The following is a 23,217-nucleotide window of genomic DNA, read 5'->3' on the forward strand; positions in this document are numbered from 1 at the left end:
ATCAGGCCATGCTGAAGCGACATCCCACATGCCACAACTAGAAGGACCCACAATTTAAAAAAATATACAACTATGTACCGGGGGGCTTTGGGGAGAAAATAAAAACGTTTAAAAAAAATTCTTAGAATCATACAACCTTCCAAAACTGAATCAAGAAGAAACAGAGAATTTGAATAGACCAATCACCTGTAAGGAGATTGAAACAGTAATCAAAAACCCCCAAAAAATAAAAGCCCAGGCCCAGACGGCTTCCATGGTGAATTCTACCAAACATGCAAAGAATACTTAATACCTATCCTTTTCAAACTCTTCCAAAAAATTGAAGAAGAGCGGATGCCTCCTAACTCATTCTCCAAGGCCAACATTACCCTGACACCAAAACCAGAAAAGGACAACACAAAAAAAGAAAATTACAGGCCATTACTGAGGAACATCGATGCAAAATCTTCAACAAAATACTAGCAAATTGAATACAATACATTAAAAAGACCATACACCATGATCAAATTGGATTTATTCCAGGGATGCAGGGATGGTTCAACATCTGCAAATTAATCCATGTGATACACCACATTAACAAAATGAAGAATGAAACTCACATAATCATCTCAGTAGATGCAGAGAAAGCATTTGACAAGATATAGCATCCATTTATGATAAAAACTCTGAATAAAATGGGTATAGAAGAAAAGTACCTCAACATAATAAAGGTCATATATGACAAACCCACAGCTAACATCATATTCAATGGTGAAAAACTGAAAACTATCCCATCAAGAACAGGAAGAAAACAAGGACGCCCACTCTCACTACTCTTACTCAATATAGTACTGGAAGTTTTGGCCAGAGCAATTAGGCCAGAAAAAGACATAAGAGGTGTCAAAATTGGAAAGGAAGAAGTGAAACACTTGCTGTTTGCAGATGACATGATTCTATATATAGAAAACCCTAAAGAATACATCATAAAACTATTAGAAATAATCAACAACTACAGCAAAGTTGCAGGGTACAAAATCAACTTACAACAATCAGTTGCATATCTATACTGTAATAACAAACTAGTACAAAGAGAACTCAAGAATACAATCCCATTTATAATTGCAACAAAAAGAATACAATATCTAGGAATAAATTTAACCAAGGAGGTGAAAAACCTACACACTGAAAACTATAAGACATTATCGAAAGAAATCAAAGATGACATAGAGAAATAGAAAGATATTCCATGCACATGGATTGGAAAAACAAACATACTTAAAATGTCCATATTACCTAAAGCAATCTACAGATTCAATGCAATGTCAATCAGAATCCCAGCAACACTATTCACGGTAATAGAACAAAGAATCCTAAAATTTGGGGGCCAGCCCCGTGACCAAGTGGCTAAGTTTGCACACTCTGCTTCAGTGGCCTTGGGTTCGTCAGTTCGCATCCTGGGCGTGCACCTACACACTGCTTCATCAAGCATGCAGTGTGTAGGTGGCATCCCACACAGAAGATCTAGAATGACCTACAACTAGGATACACAACTATCTACTTGGGCTTTGGGGCGGGGAAAAAAAAGAGGAAAGATTGGCAATGAATGTCAGTTCAGGGAAAATCTTCCTAACCAAAAAGCATACTGAAAAAGAAAGAATCCTAAAATTTATATGGAACAAAAGACCCCAAATAGTTAAAGCAGTCATGAGAAAAAAGAACAAAGCTGGAGGCATCAAAATCCCTGACTTCAAAACATACTGCAAAGCTCTAGTAATCAAAACAGCATGGTACTCACAGAAAAACAGCCAGAATCGAGAGCTCAGAAATAAACCCACACATCTATGAACAGCTAATTTTTGACAAGAGAGCCAAGAACATAAAATGGAGAAAGGAAAGTATCTTCAGTAAATGGTGTTGGGAAGACTGGATAGTCACATGCAAAAGAATGCAAGTAAACCATTATCTTATGCCATACAGAAAAACTAACTCAAAATGGATTAAAGACTTGAAGGTAAGATGTGAAACCATAAAACTCCTAGAATAAAATATACATAGTACACTCAGTACGACATCAGTCGTAGCAGTATCTTTTTGAATACCATTTCTACTCAGGCAAGGGGAACAAAAGAAAAAATAAACAAATGGGACTACATCAGACTAAACAGCCTCTGCAAGGCAAAGGAAACCAGGAACAAAACAAAAAGACAATCCACAAACTGGGAGAAAATATTTGCATACCATATATCTGACAAGGGGTTAATCTCCAAAATATATAAAGAACTCACACAACTCAACAACAAAAAACAAACAACTCAATTAAAATGGGCAAAAGACCTGAACAGACATTTTCCAAAGAAGATATACAGATCGCCAACAGGCACATGAAAAGATGTTCAACATCACTAATTATTAGGGAAATGTAAAGCAAAACTACAATGAGATATCACCTCACACCAGTCAGAATGGCTATAATTAAAAACAAATAAGTGTTGGAGAGGATGTGGAGAAAAGCTAACTCTTACACACTGTTGGTAGGAGTACAAACAGGTGCAGTCACTATGGAAAACAGTATGGAGATTCCTCAGAAAATTAAGAATAGAACTACCATACGGTCTAGCTATTCCACTGCTGGGTATTTCTCCAAAGAACATGAAAACATGAATTTGTAAAGATAAATGCACCCCTATGTTCATTGCAGCATTATTCACAATAGCCAAGACTTGGGAGCAACCTAGGTGCCCATCAAGGGACGAAGGGATACAGAAGATGTGGTATATATACACAATGGAATACTATTCAGCCATAAGAATTGATGAAATCTGGCCATTTGTGACAACATGGATGGACCTTGAAGGTATTATGCTAAGCAAAATGAGTCAGAGAGAGAAAGTCAAATACCGTATGATTTCACTCATGAAGAGAAGATAAACACAACAACAAACAAATACACAGAGACAGAGATTGGATTGGTGGTTACCAGAGGGGAAGGGAGGAGGGAGGAGGGCCAAGAGTGATTCACACATGTGTATGTTGATGGATGGTAATTAGTCTTTGCATGACGAACATGATGTAATCTACAAAGAAATCAAAATATAACGATGTACACCTGAAATTTATATAATGTTCTAAACCAATGTTACCTCAATAAAAAAAAAATAGACAAAGGACTTTAAAAACATTTCCCCAAAGAAGATATAGAAATGGCCAATAAGTACATGCAAAGATGCTCAATATCATTAGTTATCAGGGAAATACAAACCAAAAGCATAATGAGAAACCACATCATACCCAGTATGATGGTTATAATAATTTAAAAAAACAGAAAATAAAAAGTGTTGGTGAGGATGTAGAGAAACTGGAACACTCATACATTGCTGGTGGGAATATAAAATGGTGCAGCCACAATGGAAAACAGTTCGGTGGTTCTTCAAAAAGCTAAACATAGAATCACCATACCACCCACCAATTCTGGTCCTATAGATCCAAAAGAACTAAAAACAGGGATTCAAATAGATACTTGTACATCAATGTTCATAGCAGCACTATTCACAGTAGCCAAAAGGAGGAAACAATCCAAGTATCTATCAAATGATGAATAGATAAACAAAATGTGGTATACACATACAATGAAATATTATTCAGTCATAGAAAGGAATACAGTTCTGATACATGCTGCAATGTGGATGAACCTGGAAAATATTAATGCTAAATGAAATAAGCCAGACACAAAAGGCTAAATATTGTATGATTCCACTTATATAGAATATCTAGAACAGGCAAATTCATAGACAGAAAGTAGATTAGAAGATTACCAGGGGCTATAGGGAGGGGGCAATAGGGAGTTATTGTGCAATGAGTATAGAGTTTTTATTTGGAGTGATGAAACATTTTGGAAATTGATAATGGTGAGGGTTGTACAACATTTTGAATGTACTTAATGCCAATGAATTGTACACTTAAACATGGTTAAAATGGCAAATTTTATGTTATATATATTTTACCACAGTAAAATTTCTTATAATAGAATATCAACTAATAAAAATGAAAAGAAGGATGGAATTGGAAAAATAGCCAGTTGTCAACCATCATAGTACTAATTTAGGCAAGAAATACCAACAGATGGTGAAAGTGGGATGAGAAATTAGATTTTACATAGTCTCAAAGTATCACCCCATGAAATACCTATGAATAACAAAGGGAAAAAATATATATGTTTACAGTGGAGAAACCTAAAAGACACCATTTTAATCAAGAGATCAAAGTTAGCACCACCAATAATAGAAAAATCAATCCTGCATGCCACCCAATAGGAAGTCACGAGGAGAACATAGAATCACTTCTGTGATTTTCTGGCCCCAAATTCATAACCTGGTCTAATCATGAGGAAACTCTAAACAAAACCAAATTAAGGGTGGAGGAACTGGGGAGACGTTGTTTGAGAGTACAAATTTGCAACTAGTAGATAAATAAGTTCTGGAGAGCTAATGCACAACATAGTGATTATAGTCAACAATACTGTATTATAAATTCCAAAATTGCTTGGAAACTAGATCTTAACTGCTCTCAACACAAAAAAGAAATGATAACTATGTGACATGATAACTATGTGACACGATAAAGGTGTTAGCTAACGCTACTGTAATAATCATATTGCAATATATAAATATATCAAACCAACACGATACATCTCAAAATTACACAGTTATATGTCAATTACATCTCAATGAAATTTTTTTAATTTAAAAAAACCAAATTATCATGTTCTACAAAATGACTGGCCTATTATCTTGAAAATTGCCAAGGTCATGAAAGTCAAGGCAACAGTAAGGAAGTGTTCCAGATTGAAAGAGACTAGAGAGTAGGTGCAGTCCTAGATCTTGAATGCATTTTGCATAAAGAATAGTATTGAGAAACTTGAACGGGGTCTCTGGGCAAAGGGTATACAGGAGTTCTTTGTCCTACTCTAGTAATATTTCTGTAAATATGAAACTGCTTGATAAAATTTTAAAGTCTAGAAGAGTCCCTAGCATATAATTGGCAATATAAATATTTACCGAATTAAGCTCTACATTATAACACAGAATTTGGGGGGAAAGCAAGACCAATCTCACAAGTAGGCACAACTTATGGAGCCCTGGGAACATTCTCCCTAACATCCAAATATATCTTTGTTATGAATTCCCTCTGTGATAGTAAAGACTGAAGGAGGCACAGACACTGAAACAGGGGAGAAGGAATGGAAAAGGGAGGGACATAGGGTAGAAAAATAAAGAATTTTTTTTAACTGGAATTTTGATGAGATCCAGTGGTGGAAGAAGGCTTTATTTATCCTATCAAATCTCTCACACCTCCAAATCCCAACAGAGAAAAATACTATGGCAGTGATATGATTAACTGCTGTCAACTTTGTCAGCAGGAAAATAAACTCATTTTTGCTTTCTTTTGTCACATAGCATGAAATATGGAGGAGATATATCAAAATGGTTTAACAATAAAAAGGAAAGCAAAGAAATTTTAAGAGCTCACCCTTTCTAGTAAAAAACAAAGGAAGCAAAGTATTTCAAAGATCAGCTAAGTAAGATTTCAAAGATCAAATACAGTCTCTAAAGGGTTGCATGAAGTAGTAATGATTCTTTTTAGAACTTGATACAGCATATTTTCAAACTCTTGAAGAATAAATGCAGAGACTTTGCTCACCTTTTTGGGGACCCTCATCAACACATCTTTACAGCGCAGTACACATGCAGACGCTCTTTGAAAATCCCCTTGAGCAACTGCCTGGGAAAGTGAAAAAAAAGTCAATAATTGGTTAAAATGAAATAATAAGCTATTTGTCTATAAGTAAATTTTAACATATTTTTAACTGGTATTAAAAAACCTTAATTTGTTTTCCAAACATTTTAGCAACACTAGTTGGTCTAGCTAAACATAATAGCCAGCTCAAAACACAGAGAAATAAATGGTATCTTGGGTAACACAGAGTTGATACCAAATAACTGGGAGTCACTTTTTCTGGAAATGCTGAAACTGGTGTACAACCATATAATGCCACATCAAATAGACGTTTCCTTAGCTTGAATAGCTCTTGTACTTACCTCCACATTAGAGAAAATTTTTTATGTTAAAGAGCAGTCTTTCGTCCTAAAACAGGCTCACAATAACCTCACAGTCTGAAGTGCTCTGAACATCTGCTGTGAAAGGCAGCTTACTGCAATCCCATCTTGGAGCCAGAAGAGCCACTCTGATATTTATTATGTATAACCTGGAACCTTACGCTCTCATGGCTTCAGTTTCCTCATGTATAAAATGAGGACACTGTAGTACATTACCTCTAAGATTCCCTTCAGCTCTATCATTCTATGACTGAACACCCTCATATGAACAAAAACATCAATCACACATTACTTGGGCACTTGTAGAAGAGGCTTGTTACAGTCATTTAAGAATTTAGATGACAAGGCATATTATAAAAAAATGGACATATACAAGAAAATAATCTTATAAAGTATTTTGTAGGGGTAACATATCCCCACATTTGCTATTTTCTTTTCTCTTCCTTATGCAGTATCAAATATTCTTGTGCTTCGGATAAGGAAAGAATTGAATAGAAAGAAGAAAAGATGAAGAATATAAGAAGCCGGCTTCTCTTTAGTTTTCTCCTCTATCTATCTGCTGAATATTAAACTAGACATGTTGCTGAACAGATACCTTCTTTTAAGGCTTTAATGCTAGATTTTGTAAAAGGGGAAAATAAATTGTAAACATAAGAGCCTCAATAAGCCAAATCACAAATTATCTGTAGAGATTACAAAATAATATTCCCACCTATACGAATAAGTGTTTCATGAATACTTGCTGATTGATTCATTATACAAGGTGGAGAAAATCTTATTATAAAAGAGAAATGCTGAGTGACAAACCCCATAGCAGAAAATGATGATTTCTTTCTTATGACATACAAAACAATATAAGCCTTTAATATGCTCAAAGAATCTATAAAGCATCAATCATTAATCAGATTTTATCTTAGAGGAAATCATAACTCCAATAATTCCAGCTAGTTTTGAAAATGTATTCATCTTTTGGGGCCAGGAGTCAATATTTCAAACCCAAAGGACACAGAACTCAAGTAAAAGAAGTCTTGAAGAAGAGGCAGCATGATGTAGTGCTGTAGCAATGTTTGGTGAGCATCAAACTCACCTGTGGAGCTTTTTGAAAAACACATGCCCAGGTCCCACCACTTGGAGATTCTGATTCATTAGGTTTTGGATGATGCCCAGTCTATACTGATGAGGTGAAAAGACTATGGGCTTTGGATTCCCAGCTTTTCCATTTCTTTGCTCAGTGAACTTATGCAAGTCACAACCTCTTTGAGCCTCAATTTCCTTAATTGTAAAACAGGGATAGTAATGTCTACCACATGGAATTGACCTTATAAGAATCAAATGAGATCACAAGATATGAAGGCATTTTGCAAACTGTAAGGAAATATACAAAAGTGTGAACAATTTTAGCAGTCAAAACTACCATCAGGAGGAGGTCAGCGACATGGTGGACTGAGCTCACCTGGGACTCTCTCCCCTCCAAACTACAACCGAATTCCAACCAAAAAATCCTAATAACACAGAGATCATCATAGACACACAGCAGCCAAATGACGTAGGACAGAGAGGCTGGAGCCGCCCTCGGAGGAACTAGAACAGGGTAAGAGAGAACTTCACTCCCTCCCCTAAAGACTGGGATCACTGCCACGGGGGAGGTGCCATGCATCTGCAAGATCGTCCAGGATGCCCACCACCAGTGCAGTGGAAACCCTCTAATGGGGTAAAGCTTTCGCATGGGGAGACCCCATCAAGGCAGGGCCTCAGGAAACCAGAGAGCCAGAGCTGCTCGGAATCCAGGTCTGCGCGCAAGAGAAAGTGCCCCTCCTCCTCCCACACATGCTGTGCAGTCGCCATCGCAGCTGAAGGTGGAGGGCTCAGAATGCACAGTTCTCGACCCCCATCTAGTGGCGACAGGCTGTAACTGCAAGCACATAATAACATGCGCAAAACTGCTCCTCTACCATCCAGCAATTTGTAAAATCTCCAGACCAAAAAGAAAACAATAAAAACACAGAATTATGTCCTGAGGACTTAGAAATAGGTAAACTAAGTGACAATGAATTCAGAGAAGCTATCATCAAAAAACTCAATGAGGTAAAGGTAAATATAGAGAAACAAGTCAACGAGTTCTGGAGTTACTTCACAAAAGATATTGAAACTATAAAGAAGAATCAATCAGAAGTATTAGAGATTAAAAACACAATGGATCAGATAAAACAGAATATGGATTCCCGGAATGCATGTGTAGACAGCATAGAGGAGCAAATTAGCATAATCGAAGGTAGACAGGCTGAATGGCTCCAGACAGAGGAAGAAAGAGAAGTAAGAATTTAAAAAACTGAAGAAAATCTCCGAGAAAGAGCTGACTCAATGAGAAAATCCAACTTAAGAATTATCGGTATTCCCAAGGGCGAGGAAAAGCAAAATGGAGCAGAAAGTGTGCTCAAAGAAATAATAGAAGAGAACTTCCCACATCTAGGGATTGATGGAGAAATGTGTGTGGAGGAAGCTTTCAGATCTCCTAGATTTCTCAATGGAAAAAGACCTACTACAAGGCATATAGTAGTAAAAATGGCAAAAATGAATGCCAAAGAAAGAATACTCAGGGCAGCAAGGCAGAAGAAAATAACCTACAAAGGAACCCCTATCAGACTTTCAGTGGATTTCTCTACAGAAACCTTTCAAGCTAGGAGAGATTGGAATGACATATTCAAAACTTTAAAGGATAAAAATCTTCAGCCAAGAATACTCTATCCAGCAAATATATCCTTCAGATATGAGGGAGAAATTAAATCTTTCCCAGACAAACAAAAGCTGAGGGACTTTGCAGCCAAAAGACCTACACTACAAGAAATCCTCAAGAAGGCTCTCATACCCAAAAAAAGAAAAACAGGGAGAATGGGGTCACAAAACACAGGGTAGGGAGACAAATAGATAGAATCAGAAGAGGATAGCAAATATTCAACTACAGCATTACGATAAAGGCAAGGAAATCACCAAAGCAAAGACAATCTTATCACTCTAACCACAAAGTCACAACACAAGTTGGAATAAGAGATGAAAATAATAATTGAGGAAGGGAGGAGGAAAGGGATTGAATCAGTCTAGGCTAAGGAAGTAAGAGACCACCAGAAAATGGACTATGTTATACACAAGATTCTGAATACAAACTTCAGGGTAGCCACCAAACTGAAAAACAGAACAGAGACACGAAACATAAATAAGGAAAAAGCTAAGAAACCCAGCATAAGAAATTGCAGGAGTCAATGAGTAAGCTAATACACACAGGACGAGAAACAAAGGAAATGGAGGAAAACCAGAATGACAGCATCAAGGCCTCATCAATCAATAATCACCCTCAAGGTAAACGGATTGAACTCTCCAATAAAAAGACACAGAGTGACAAGATGGATTAAACAGCAAGATCCAACAATTTCTTGCCTCCAGGAAAAACACCTCAGCCCCAAGGACAAACACAGGCTCATAGTGAAGGGGTGGAAGACAATACTCCAAGCTAATAGCAAACAAAAGAAAGCAGTTGTCGCAATACTTATACCAGACAAAGCAGATTTCCAGATAAGGCAGGTAAAGAGAGACATAGAGGGCCAATATATAATGATCAAAGGGACACTTCATCAAGAAGAAATAATGCTTATAAATATCTATGCACCCAACAGAGGAGCACCAAAGTTCATAAAGCAACTATAAACAAACCTAAAAGAAGATATCAAAAATAACACAACAATAGTAGTAGTGGACCTCAACATGCCACTCACATCAACGGACAGATCATCCAGACAGAAAATCAACAAGGAAACACTGTAGCTAAACGAAAAGCTAAAACAATTGGACTTAATAGACATATATAGAACACTTCATCCAAAAACAGCAGAATACAGATTCTTCTCAAGTGCACATGGAACATTCTCAAGGATAGACCATATGTTGGGAAACAAGGCAAGCCTCTACAAATTTTAAAAAATTGAAATCCTAACAAGCATCTTCTCTGATCATAATGCTATAATGCTAGAAATTAATTACAAGAAAAAAGCTGAGAAAGGCACAAGGATGTGGGGACTAAACAATATGCTATTGAACAAGCAATGGATCATTGAAGAAATTAAAGAAGAAATAAAAAAATACCTGGAGACAAATGAAAATGATAACATGCCATACCAATTCATATGGATACAGCAAAAGCTGTATTAAGAGGGAAATTCATTGCAATACAGACACATCTTACAAACAAGAAAAATCCCAAATAAGCAATCTCAAACTACACCTGAGTTAGAGAAAGAAGAACAAACAAAGCCCAAAGTCAGCAGAAGGAGAGAAATAATAAAAATCAGAGCAGAAATAAATGCTTTTGAAACAAAAAAGGCAGTAGAAAGGGTCAACGAAACAAAGAGGTGGTTCTTTGAGAAGATAAATAAAATTGACAAACCCCTAGCCAGACTTACAAAGAAGAAAAGAGAGAAAGCTCAAATAAACCAAATCAGAAATGAAAAAGGAGAAATAACAACAGACTCTGCAGAAATACAATGGATTATAAGAGAATACTACGAAAAACCATATGCCAACAAAATGGATAACCTAGAGGAAATGGATAAACTCTTGGACTCCTACAATCTCCCAAAACTTAGTCAAGAAGAAGCAGACAATTTGAACAGACCAATCACAAGGAAAGAGATTGAAACAGCAATCAAAAGCATCCCAAAGAATAAAACCCCAGGACCAGATGGCTTTCCTGGGGAATTCTACCAAACATTCAGAGAGGATTTAATACCTATTTTTTTCAAGTTATTCCAAAAAATTAGGGAGAATGGAACACTTCCTAACACATTCTATGAGGCCAACGTCACGCTGATACCAAAGCCTGACAAGGACAGCACAAAAAAGGAGAACCACAGGACAATATCACTGATGAACATAGATGCAAAAATTCTCAACAAAACTTTGGCAACCTGAATTCAGCAATTCATCAAAAGGATCATACATCGTGATCAAGTGGGATTCATACCAGGGACACAAGGATGGTTCAACATCTGCAAATCAATCAACGTGATATACCACATGAACAAATTGAGGAAACAAGACCACATGATCATCTCAATAGATGCAGAGAAAGCATTTGACAAGATCCAACAGCCATTTATGATAAAAACTCTGAACAAAATGGGGGATAGAAGGAAACCACCTCAACGTAATAAAGGCCATATATGACAGACCCACAGCCAACATCATACTCAATGGGCAAAAACTGAGTGCCATCCCCCTCAAAACAGGAACGAGACAAAGAGGCCCTCTATCACCACTCTTATATAACATAGTACTGGAGGTTTTGGCCAGAGAAATTTGGCAGGAAAAAGGAATAAAAGGAATCCAAATAGGGAGGGAAGAAGTGAAACTCTCACTGTTTGCAGGTGACACACTCTTATATATAGAAAACCCCAAAGAATCCATTCAGAAACTTTTAGAAATAATCAGCAACTGCAGCAAAGTGGCAGGGTATAAAATTAACTTACATAAATTAGTAGCATTGCTATACTCTAATAACAAACTAACAGAAAAAGAACTCAAGAACACAATACCATTCACAATCGCAACAAAAAGAATAAAATATCTCAGGGTGAGTTTAACTAAGGAAGTTAAAGACCTATACAACGAAAATTACAAGGCTTTTCTGAAAGAAATGGATGACGACATAAAGAGATGGAAAGACATTCCATGCACATGGATTGGAAGAATAAACATAATTAAAATGCCCATTCTACCTAAAGCAATCTACAAATTCAACGCCATCCCAATCAGAATCCCAATAACATTCTTTACAGAATTAGAACAAAGAATCCTAAAATTCATATGGGGCAAGAAAAGACCCCAAATTGCTAAAGCAATCCTGAGAAAAAAGAACAAAGCTGGAGGCATCACAATCCCTGGCTTCAAAGCATCCTACAAAGGTACAGTAATCAAAACAGCATGCTACTGGTACAAAAACAAGTGCACAGATCAATGGAACAGCATTGAAAGCCCAGAAATAAAACCACACATCTATGGACAGCTTATCTTCGACAAAGGAGCTGAGGGCATACAATGGAGAAAAGAAAGTCTTTTCAACAAATGGTGCTGGGAAAACTGGAAAGCCACATGTAAAAGAATGAAAATTGACCATTCTTTCTCACCATTCATCAAAATAAACTCAAAATGGATCAAAAACCTAAAGGTGAGACCTGAAACCATAAGGCTTCTATAGGAAAATGTAGGCTGTACACTCTTTGACATCAGTATTAAAAGGATCATGGAAGCAACCTAAGTGCCCATCAACAGATGATTGGATAAAGAAGATGTGGTATATATATATACATATACATACATACATACAATGGAATACTACTCAGCCGTAAAAAAGAACAAAATCTTCCCATTTGCAACAACATGGATGGACCTTGAGGGAATTATGTTAAGTGAAATAAGCCGGATAGAGAAGGACAATCACTGTATGACTACACTCAATATGAGGAATTTAAAAATGTAGACAAAGAGAACAGATTAGTGGCTACCAGGGGAAAGGGGGGGTGGGGGGTGGGCGCAAAGGGTGAAGGGGTGCACCTACAACACGACTGACAAACAATAATGTACAACTGAAATTTCACAAGATTGTAACCTATCATTAACTCAATGAAAATTTTTTTTAAAAAACTACCATCAGTGCCAAGAACTGTAATAAAGGAGGTTATTTGCTCTTATGTGGTACTCATTGCTGGTGAAGAGAGGAAACTTTTCTTAAATCATACCCTAGCAGATCTATAAAGTATTTTAACTTATACTGATGGATCAAGGAACTTAGGTTTGCCCTTCCTTAGAAGAGAGAAAAGCTCCAAGGCTGGATCTGAAGTACTGCTCAACAGCATTGGACTATTACCATTATTCAAGAAATTAAATGCTAGACTGAACATCACCTAATACACTACTAAGTGATGATGACAACACAATCAATCCAAAGACAGTAAACTATACTGAATGGACCCACTAAAAAATTTATGCTACCTTCAACTGGACCCTCACTTCAGCTAAGCAATCAAAAATGTTACAGCTCCTAGTACCATGTCAAGCATATAGGGGATGCTCAATAAAAACTAGTTTCCTTCTTTATTGATTTCCTTAGGACATTTCCCACATAGATGTTCAAGCCCTTTTTCATATGCTTCAAGTGTTCCATAACATGCCACATCCTCCTACTATACCCCTCCCCAAAATTACTTTGCCTTCCATCTTAATTTTAAAAAACTCATGTGCTCCCTTATCCAATATCTAATTCTCTTCTGCAATTTAAAATATCTGTCTTACCCTATCTATCCACTTCCTTACCAGGAAAAATTAACAATCTTCTTAATTTTCACAGCATAGTTAGTTGCTCATCCTTTGTTTTTCTGTGGAACTTCATTCACATTTCTTTTAAAGCAATTACCCTGTTGTAATGCATCTGTTTACACATCTGTACCTCCCACAAAACTTACCTTAAGCTCCATAAGAGAGGTACCACATATTAATGTTATTGATCATTTTATCTCTAATGCACAGAGCATTGACTTATACAGCAGGCACTAAATAAATATTTACCCCTCTATATACGCAGTTGATCAGATTAATTTCCAACTCCTTCTGGTATATCAATTAATCCCCCTCCTTTTTATCCAACTCCTCCAATCTTCTTCTCCCTGGCTTTTTATATTCTACCTATAACATGTTCATATATACTCTGTTTTGAAAATAACCTTCCTTTGACCATGCTTCTCTCAGTAGCTACAACTCAATTTTTCTTCTTCCCATTGTCAGACATCCTGACAGAATATGCTATATTAATGGTTCTCAAATTTTAGCATAAAACAGAATCATCTGGAAGTCTTGCTAAACCACGGATTGTCAGGCTCTGCCTCCAGAATTTCTGATTCACTGGCTGTGGGGTGGCATTGCATTTCTAACAGGTTCCCAGGTGATATTGATACTGCTGGTCCGGGGACGACTCTTTGAGAATCACAGCTCTAGACCAATCTTATACCAATAGTGCTGATTCTTTTTGGTCTCAGGAGCCCAATATCTCTTAAAAATTATTGAGGACTCAAAGAGATTTTGTCTATCCAGGTGACAGCTACCAATATTTACCATATTAGAAATGAAAACTGAAATTTTAAAAAATATTTATTCACTAAAAAATGAATGTAAATATTATATGTTAATATAAATAACATATTTTTATGAAAACTAACTATATTTTCCAAAAAATTAGCAGAAGAGTACCATTGTACCACATTTTTACAAATCTATTAATGTCTGGTTTAATAGAACACCTGGATTCTCATATCTGCTTCTGCATTATACCTATTGTAATGTTCTTTTGGTTGAAGTATATGAAGAAAATCTAGTCTCACACATATATGTAGTTGGAAAATAATCTTTCCAGACAATTGTGGATATTCTTCTTTGATACAACACCAAAATTGCAATGTGAATTCTGGAACCACACCATGGAACTTTTCATACCCTGTTCACATTAAAATCCATGGATCTATCTTATACTTTAGATCGTTTACCCATGCATGATTTTGTTACAAAATTTTGTTACAAAATCAACACAAACTGGTAATTTGGAAGACATTGGCTCACTGAGTTATGTAGATATACGAAGGTTGACACATTCCATTATAACGTGTCAAAAAAAATCACTCATCCTCAGCACTCTTATTCAACACAGTATTGAAAGTTCCAGCCAGCACCATAAGGCTAGAAAAGGAAATAAAATGTATACAGATTGGAAAGGAATTAAACTGACCCTGTCTGAGGATGACACAATAGTCTATATAGACAACTCCAAGAAATTTACCAAAAAAAAATCTAGAATAAGTGAGTTCAGCAAGGATAAGGGTATCAGATCAACATACGAAAGTCAATTTTAGAAGAATCACTTCTAAAATGCTGGATTAAAGACCTCTGAAACTCCATTCGTCCAGAAAAGCAATGAGAACACTTGCAAAAATTGTCAAAATGAACTTTTCAGAACTCTGGAAATTAAACAAGGGCTTGCAACAATCTGAGAAGTATTTACTCAAGAAAATCAGCTGATTTTTGTTGAATAAAAGAATCTCAGTAAGACAGCAAGCTTTGTGGCATTTTAAATTGCCCATTTTTATGCCCCTCTCTCTAGCCCTGCAATAGCCCTGACAACCAGCAGACTGGGAACCATATTAGCTGGGAAAAACAGCAGCTTAGCAGCCACTGGAAGAGACAGAAGGAGTGTGGAGGGGCCAAAGAAAGCCCCATTCCCAGAGAATTGTCAAAAGTTGACCAGTCTGGCAGCTCCATGGAAAAGCTTCATTCACAGGGCTTTATTTATTTATTTTTTTGAGATATAATTCACATACCATAAAATTCACTACTTTAAGGTGCACAATTCAGTGGGTTTTAGTATATTCACAAGGTTGTGCAACCATCACCACTATCTAATTCCAGAACATTTTCATCATCCCAAAATAAAACCCATTAGCAGCCACTCCCATCACCCTTTTCTCCCAGCCCCTGGCAACCAATACTCTACTTTCTATCTATATGGATTTGCCTATTCTAGAAATTTAATATAAATAGAATCATACCTATGTGGCCTTTTGTATCTGGCTTCTTTCACCCAGCAAAATGTTCTCAAAGTTCATCCATGTTGTAGCATGTGTGAATATTTCATTTCTTTTATGGTTTGATAATATTCCATTGTATGGGTATGCTACATTTTGTTTATCCATTCATCAACTGATTGAAATTTGGGTTATTTCCATTTTGGAGCTATTATGAATAATGTTGCTATGAACATTTGTGTTACAAGCATTTGTATGAACATATGTTTTTAATTCTTTTGTGTATATACCTAGGAGTGGAAGTGCTGAGTCATATGGAAACTTTATGTTTAACTTTTTGAGGAAGTTCCAAACTATTTTCCACAGCAGGTGCACCATTTCACATTTCCACCAGCAGTGTATGAGGGTTCCAATTTTTCCATATCCTCACCAGCACTTATTTTCCATTTTTGTGATTATACATATCTGAGTGGGTGTGAAGTAGCATCTCATTGTGGTTTTTATTTTCATTTCCCTAATGACTAATAATGTTAAGCATATTTTCATGTGCTTATTGGCCATTTGTTTACCTTCATTGGAGAAATGTCTATTCAGGTCTTTTGCCCATTTTAAATTTGGGTTGTCTTTTTATTGTTGGATCTAAGAGCTCTTTATATATTCTAGATGCCAGACAATTATCAGATATATGACATGCAAATATTTTCTCCTATTCTGTGGGCTTTTTCACTTTCTTCATAGTGTCTTTTGCTGAACAAAAGTTTTACATTTTGATTAAGTCCAACTCAGCAATTTTTTCTTTGCTTCTGCCTGAAGTATCATATCTAAGAAATCATTGCCTAACACAAGGTCACAAAGATTTATACCTATGTCTTCTTCTAAGGGTTTTATACTTTCAGCTCTTACTTTTAGGTATTTGACCATAAATGTGGGGAGTTATTTCTGAACTCTCAATTCTATTCAATTGATCTATATATCTGCCCTTATGTCAGTACTACAATGTCTTGATACTGTAGTTTTGTAGTAAGTTTTGAAATTAAGACATGTGAGTCTTCCAACTTTGTTTTTTTCAAGATATTTTGGGTCTCATGAATACCTATATGAATTTTAGGAACAGTTTATCAATTTCTGCAGAAATCAAGGCAGTTGGAATTTTGATAGGGATTGAATTGAATCTGTAGATCAAACTAGGGGAATACTGCCATCTTAACAATAGTATATCTTCCAATCCATGAATATAGGCTACCTTGCCATTTATTTTGATCTTCTTAATTTCTTTCAACAATATTTTATAGTTTTCAGTGTACTAGTCTTGCACTTCTTTAATTTATTCCTAAGTATAATTCCTAAATAAAATTATCCCTATTCTGAAGTGACATGATCTTGTATATAGAATATCCTCAGAAATCCACAAAAAACTATTAGAACTAATAAACAAGTTTAGCCAGGTTACAGAGCACAATATAACAAAAACCTATTTTACTTCTATCCACTAACAGTGAGTAAACAAAAAAAAAACGCTAAGAAATCAATTCCATTTAAATTAACATCAAAAAATAAAATAATTAGGAATAAATTTAACAAAACAACTTTCACACTAAAAACTACAAAACATTGTTGAAAGAAATTAAAGAAGACCTAAATAATTGGAAAGACATCCTATGTTCACAGATCAGAAGATTTAATATTCTTAAGATGGCAATACTCCCTAAATTGAACTACAGATTCAATGCAATTCCCACCAAAATTCTAGATGGCTTTTTTGCAGAAATTGACATGCTGATCTTAAAATTCGTATTGAAATTTAAAGGATCCAGAATAGGCAAAACATTTTGAAAAAGGAGAACAAAGTTGCAGGGTTCACACTTCCCTAATTCAAAACTTACTACAAAGATACAGTAATCAAGACTGTGCTACTAACATAAGGATAGACATATAAATCAATGGAATAAAATTGAGAGTTCAGAAATAAATCCTTACATTTAGGGTCAAGCGATTTTTGCCAAGGGTACAAAGATAACTCAACGAGGAAAGAATAATCTTTTTTAAAAATGGTGCTGGGACTGGATATCCAATGCAAAAGAATGAAGTTAGATACCTACCTCACACCACATGAAAAACTGACTCAAAATGAATCACAGACTTAAATGTAAAAGCTAAAAGCTATAAAATTCTTAGACTGAGACTGAAATATAGGAGTAAATAGTCATGACATTGGGTTAGGTGATAGTTTCTTAGCTATGACAACTAAAGCACAAGCAACAAAAGAAAATAATAGATGTCAATTCTCCCCAAATTGATATACAGGCTTAACACAATTCCTATCAAAATCCAGCAAAAAATGTTTTGCAAATGTAGACAAGATTATTCTCAAATTTACATGTCAAGGCAAAGGAATTAGAATAGTTAAAACAATTCTGAAAAACAATAATAAAATGAAAAGAATCACTCTACCCAATTTCAAGACTTACTTTATAACTACAGTAATCAAAACAGTGTGGTATTGGAAGAAAGATAGACCCATAGATTAAAAGGAAAGAATAAAGATCCCAGAAATAGATCCACTCACACAAGTATGGCCAACTGATATCTGACAAATGTGCAAAAGCAATTCAATGGCGGAAGGATGGTCTTTTCAACTAATGGTGCTAGAGCAAATGCATATCCATAAACAAAAAAAAGGAACTTCAACCAAAACCTCACACCTTATACAAAAATTAACTCAAAATCGATCACAGATTTAAATGTAAAAGGTAGAGCTATAACACTTTTAGAAGAAAATATAGGATAAAATCTTTCAGATCTAGGGCTTGGGGAAGAGTTTTGAGAGATGACACCAAAGGCAGAATCCATAAAAGAAAAAACTCAATTGGACTTGATCAAAATTAAATACTTTTGCTCTGCAACTCTATCAAAAGGATGAAAGACAAGCTACAGATTAGAAGAAAATATCTACAAATACATATTTGACAAAAGACTCAAATCTAGAATATATAATTCTCAAAATTCAACAGTAAAAAAATCAAACAATCCAATTAGAAATGGACAAGAAAAATGAACAGACATTTCACCTGAGAGAACATACAGATGCAATAAGTGCATGAAAAAAATGTTCAACATCATTAGCCATTAGGAAAGTGCAAATTAAAATGACAGTGAGATATCACTACACAGCTAATAGAACAGCCAAAATAAATGAGTCACAATACCAAATGCTGGCAAGGATGCAGAGAATGTGATCTCTCATGCATTGCTGGTGGAAATTAAAATGTCACAGCCACTCTAGAAAACAGTTTGGTAATTTCTTAAAAAATAAACCACTACACATACACTAACCATTTGACCTAGCAATTGTACTCCTGGGCATTTACCCCAAAGAAATGAAAATTTATGTCCACACAAAAACTGTACATAAATGTTCATGCTGATTTTATTTGCAATAGCCAAAAATTGGAAACAATCCAAATTTCTCAATAGTGAATGGCTAAACAAACTGTGGTATATCCATATCATAGAATACTATTTACAAATAAAGAATGAACTATTGATACACAAAACTTGGATGGATGTCAAAGGAATTATGCTATGTTTAAAAGCCAGTTTCAAAAGGTTACATACTATATAATTGCATTTATATAACATTTCCAAATGACAAAATTACAGAGGTGGAAAATAGGCTATTGGTTGCCTGGGACTGGGAATGGGAGAGTGGGTATAACTACAAAGGGGAAGTACGAGGGATCTTGGTGGCAATGGAACTGCTCTGTATCTTGATTGTGGTGGTGGTTACACAAATTTACCCATTGATAAAACTATGTAGAACTATAGACACATACACAAGTTCATGTAAAACTGGTGAAATAAGAATAAATTCTATGGGTTGTACCAATGTCAATTTCCTGGTTTTAAAATGTTTAAACATATTTATGCAAGATGTTACCACTGAGGAAAACTGGGTGAAAGGTACACCAGATCTCCCTACTAGTTTTGCAACTTCCTGTGAACCTATAATTATTTCAAAATAAAAAGTTTTTAAAAATCACATAAGTTAATATCACCATCAATTTCATCAGAGAAGTCTAAGTATCTGGAAGCTATCAAGCTCACGGTAGAAGTACAAGTTTTCCGAAATTCTAATTTTTACTTAAAAGCTTAAATTTCATCACTAGCAACAAATACTGTCAGGTGCTCTCCTTGAAGTCACACTCTCACTTCACTCATTTTTAATGACAATGTCTGCTAACTACCCAAGAGTGAATGAACAAAGTTTATCTGTCAGTCACTCTTTCCAGTAAAAATGGTGCTGTGTGAAAACAGAAGTAGCTACTTCAGCTTACAGGTCAATCACATAAGGACCTTTCTTCAAGACAACCACCATACTTCAATATGCAGCAGAAGTGCTCTGTGGGTACTTCCCTTTTCATTCATAGAATATTAAAATGATATGTAGCATCCAAGGGTCAAGATTTAATCAAATTAAATCATTTTTACTGTTCCACCAAGGGTATTTTTAAGTAAAACTGGCATTCTTTTTACTGCAAGCACTGAAGAATACAATGACTACTAGTAAAGAGTGTGCCCCTGTCTCAATTCATGTTAAAGTGCCACCATTGCTTTTGCACCACCAGTACAATGCCAATATAGCAAAAACGGCAAATACCTTACAATTATTATGAAAACAATTTTGAACTCACAGACACCCCCACCTTACTAACTTCTTCCATTGCCTCACCATCCATTCAGCCCTTAAACTCCTACAGTCTGTCTTCCACTTTTACCTTGCTATTAAACTGCTTTCTATGGTCACTACTGTCTTCCTAAATGCTAAGTCCAATATCCTCTTCTCCAACCTCATTTTCCTTTATTTCTCTCATGCACTGGCCACTGCTGATCATCCCTTTTTCCTTGAAAAGGTCTTCTCTTTTCATACATGACTCACTGTTCTAATCCTCCTTCATCTCTGGTATGTCATATCTTTGTTTGCTCTACTTTTTACTACATCCCTCCAACATGTAAATGTTTGTTAAATGAATCAGCCTTCTTATTATCTTCCCTTTCTTGCCTTCAAGGACCGAGTGATTCAGTCTTTCTCACTGAGCATAAATGCCTGCTTCCTTTATATCTCCTATATCTGCCCCCTTCCTCCCCATTATTGCCCCTACTGCTATAGTCCAGGCTCTCATCATTTCATGCGTAAACTATCCTCCATTCTCTTCACTTTTTCAATCCACCTTAAGCATTATTGCCAGGTTACTCTTCACTTGGTGCCAGCTTACCTCTTCCCAAAAACCTTCAACCATCACTGCCTTTAGGAAAATATCAAAAGTATTTTTTCAGAGAGGTATATTTAGGCCTTCTCAACTTGGTGAAACTTATTTCTCCAAACTTAGTCCTTACTATGCCCTTGCACAAATACTTCCCTTCAAATAAACTGGTCACTCGACATTCCTTAAACAAAACAAGCACATTTCTGCCTATATGACTTTGTCCATGCTCAAGCCTTTGCTCTGCCTAGAATACCCTGTGCCCTCTTCCCCACTTTTCTAAATCTATTCCTTCCTTCAAAGTACAAATCATGTCCTAAATCCTTTGTGTATCTTCCTCTACAACCCAGCCCACAATAATACCCCCCTTTTTATACTCTTACAGTACTTGTCTATACCAGTGTTTCTCGATCTTTCATATCTTATATACTACTACTACACTTTTTGTGGGGACAAAGAGGTTAAAGAGGGATAATAGGAGAGTGGATTCATTTGTACAACACACATTTACATATTGTCTATTATGTGCCAGGTACCACGCTAGACGCTGACAACACAAAGATTAATTTTTTACATTACTGTTTTTTTAACTAGTAGGAGAGACAGTGGACCAGGGCCCTTGGTATAGTAGAGAAAGTGGGCTTTCCACTTGGCTTGCATCACCAGGATACCCTCCATCATAGTCTTTATGGATAAGCTCGCGGCATCTACTTCTCTGTGACCCTGCCAGTTTCCACAAGTGGTCTTATCCTAGTAAAGAGGGAAGGGAGCAGAAGCACAACACATGACCCTTGCATCTGCAGATGATATGACAACAGAAAGAGGCACTGCCAACAGACAAGTGAAATGGGAAATTAGGAGAAACACCAAGATCTATAGTTACTTCTACAATGCTAAAAGACTACAGATGGATAATCTGTAGCACAAGGGTAAACAGAAGATTATCCATCACTTTGCAGGGGGATATAGAGATTGAGGAAAAGTAAATCGTTAGCAATTGTTATGAAGACCATGTGACCACCTTAGATGTAGTTTGTACCCCACCTCATCTATGACACTCATTTGGCACTTACATTTTCCTTTTTCCACTTTTTAAAAATGCACTTATAGCCTAACTTCCAAACTAGCTTATAATTTTCTCGAGGTGAATGACCATACCTTATAACTCCACCCATATATAGCACTGAACACTGCATATAGATAAATTGTCTGCACTACTCTTATGGTACTTAATTCTTTCTATCTTGAATATGCATTCTTTATCTCACCAACTAAACTGTAATCTCCTTGAGGATAGGATATGTGATTATTTGCATTTCCCTCCCCCATAAAGCCTAGCTTAGTACTCTGTTGATAGAAGATGCTAATTTTCTGTTGAATAATTTAATAAATAATAAATTAATAAAGAAGTTATACAACCAGTTCAATGGTAAATGCCTAAAGAAAGATAAGGCCTATAAGATCTATAAGAATATCTCTGGAGCTCTATTGGAACAGAGAAAACTCATTAATAAACACTACTGTTAACAGTGGTTCTTAAAGATGTTTTCTGCCAAGCAAATATCAACAAAACCTATAGGCCCTGATGGTAAGAATATCTTTCAGATGAAAAATTTACTTACAGCAAAAAGAATTAGTCTTTTTTTTTTAGGAAGATTAGCCCTGAGCTAACAGCTGCTTCCAATCCTCCTCTTTTTGCTGAGGAAGACTGGCCCTGAGCGAACATCCATGCCCATCTTCCTCCACTTTATATGTGGGACACCTATCACTTGCCAAGCGGTGCTATGTCTGCACCCTGGATCCAAACCGGCGAATCCCAGGCTGCTGAAGCGGAACATGCGAACTTAACCCCTGCACCACTGGGCCGGCCCCAAAAAGAATTAGTCTTCATTTCAACTTTTGGAGATGTCAACACAAATCAAAGTCAAGAAATATATAATTCTCATTTTTTAACATAACTACTAAAACTTTCAGCAAGCTAAAGGAGATACCATTTAGCTATCAACATCCACAACACTGAAGAAATGCTACAAGATTTTCTGGAATCACAGAATCTTTGTGTTAAAGAAGAGACTTAAGTCATCTAGTCTAATTTCCTACCTAATGAAGGAATCCCTTCTACAATAGATAATTCTTAGGATGTTCACACCTTGGCTTGCAGTCTTTCAGTGACAACAGACTTCCATCTTGCAACAAAGCTATTTCATTATTGGATTACTATCACTGATAAAAAGTTTCTTTACACTGAGC

At 36.0% G+C, this 23,217-nt stretch overlaps 1 protein-coding gene across 1 annotated transcript in view; it reads right to left on the reverse strand.

Annotated features, from left to right (window-relative positions):
* The window catches only part of TEX11 (testis expressed 11), a 371,261-nt gene that overhangs the window by 309,336 nt on the left and 38,708 nt on the right, over positions 1 to 23,217 (reverse strand). The window contains exon 8 of the mRNA XM_044764084.2: positions 5,677 to 5,757. Within this exon, the coding sequence (XP_044620019.1) occupies positions 5,677 to 5,757 (81 nt within the window). The remainder of the gene's footprint in view (positions 1 to 5,676; positions 5,758 to 23,217) is intronic.

Source organism: Equus asinus, chromosome X (assembly GCF_041296235.1).
Source record: "Equus asinus isolate D_3611 breed Donkey chromosome X, EquAss-T2T_v2, whole genome shotgun sequence".
NCBI lineage: Eukaryota > Metazoa > Chordata > Mammalia > Perissodactyla > Equidae > Equus > Equus asinus.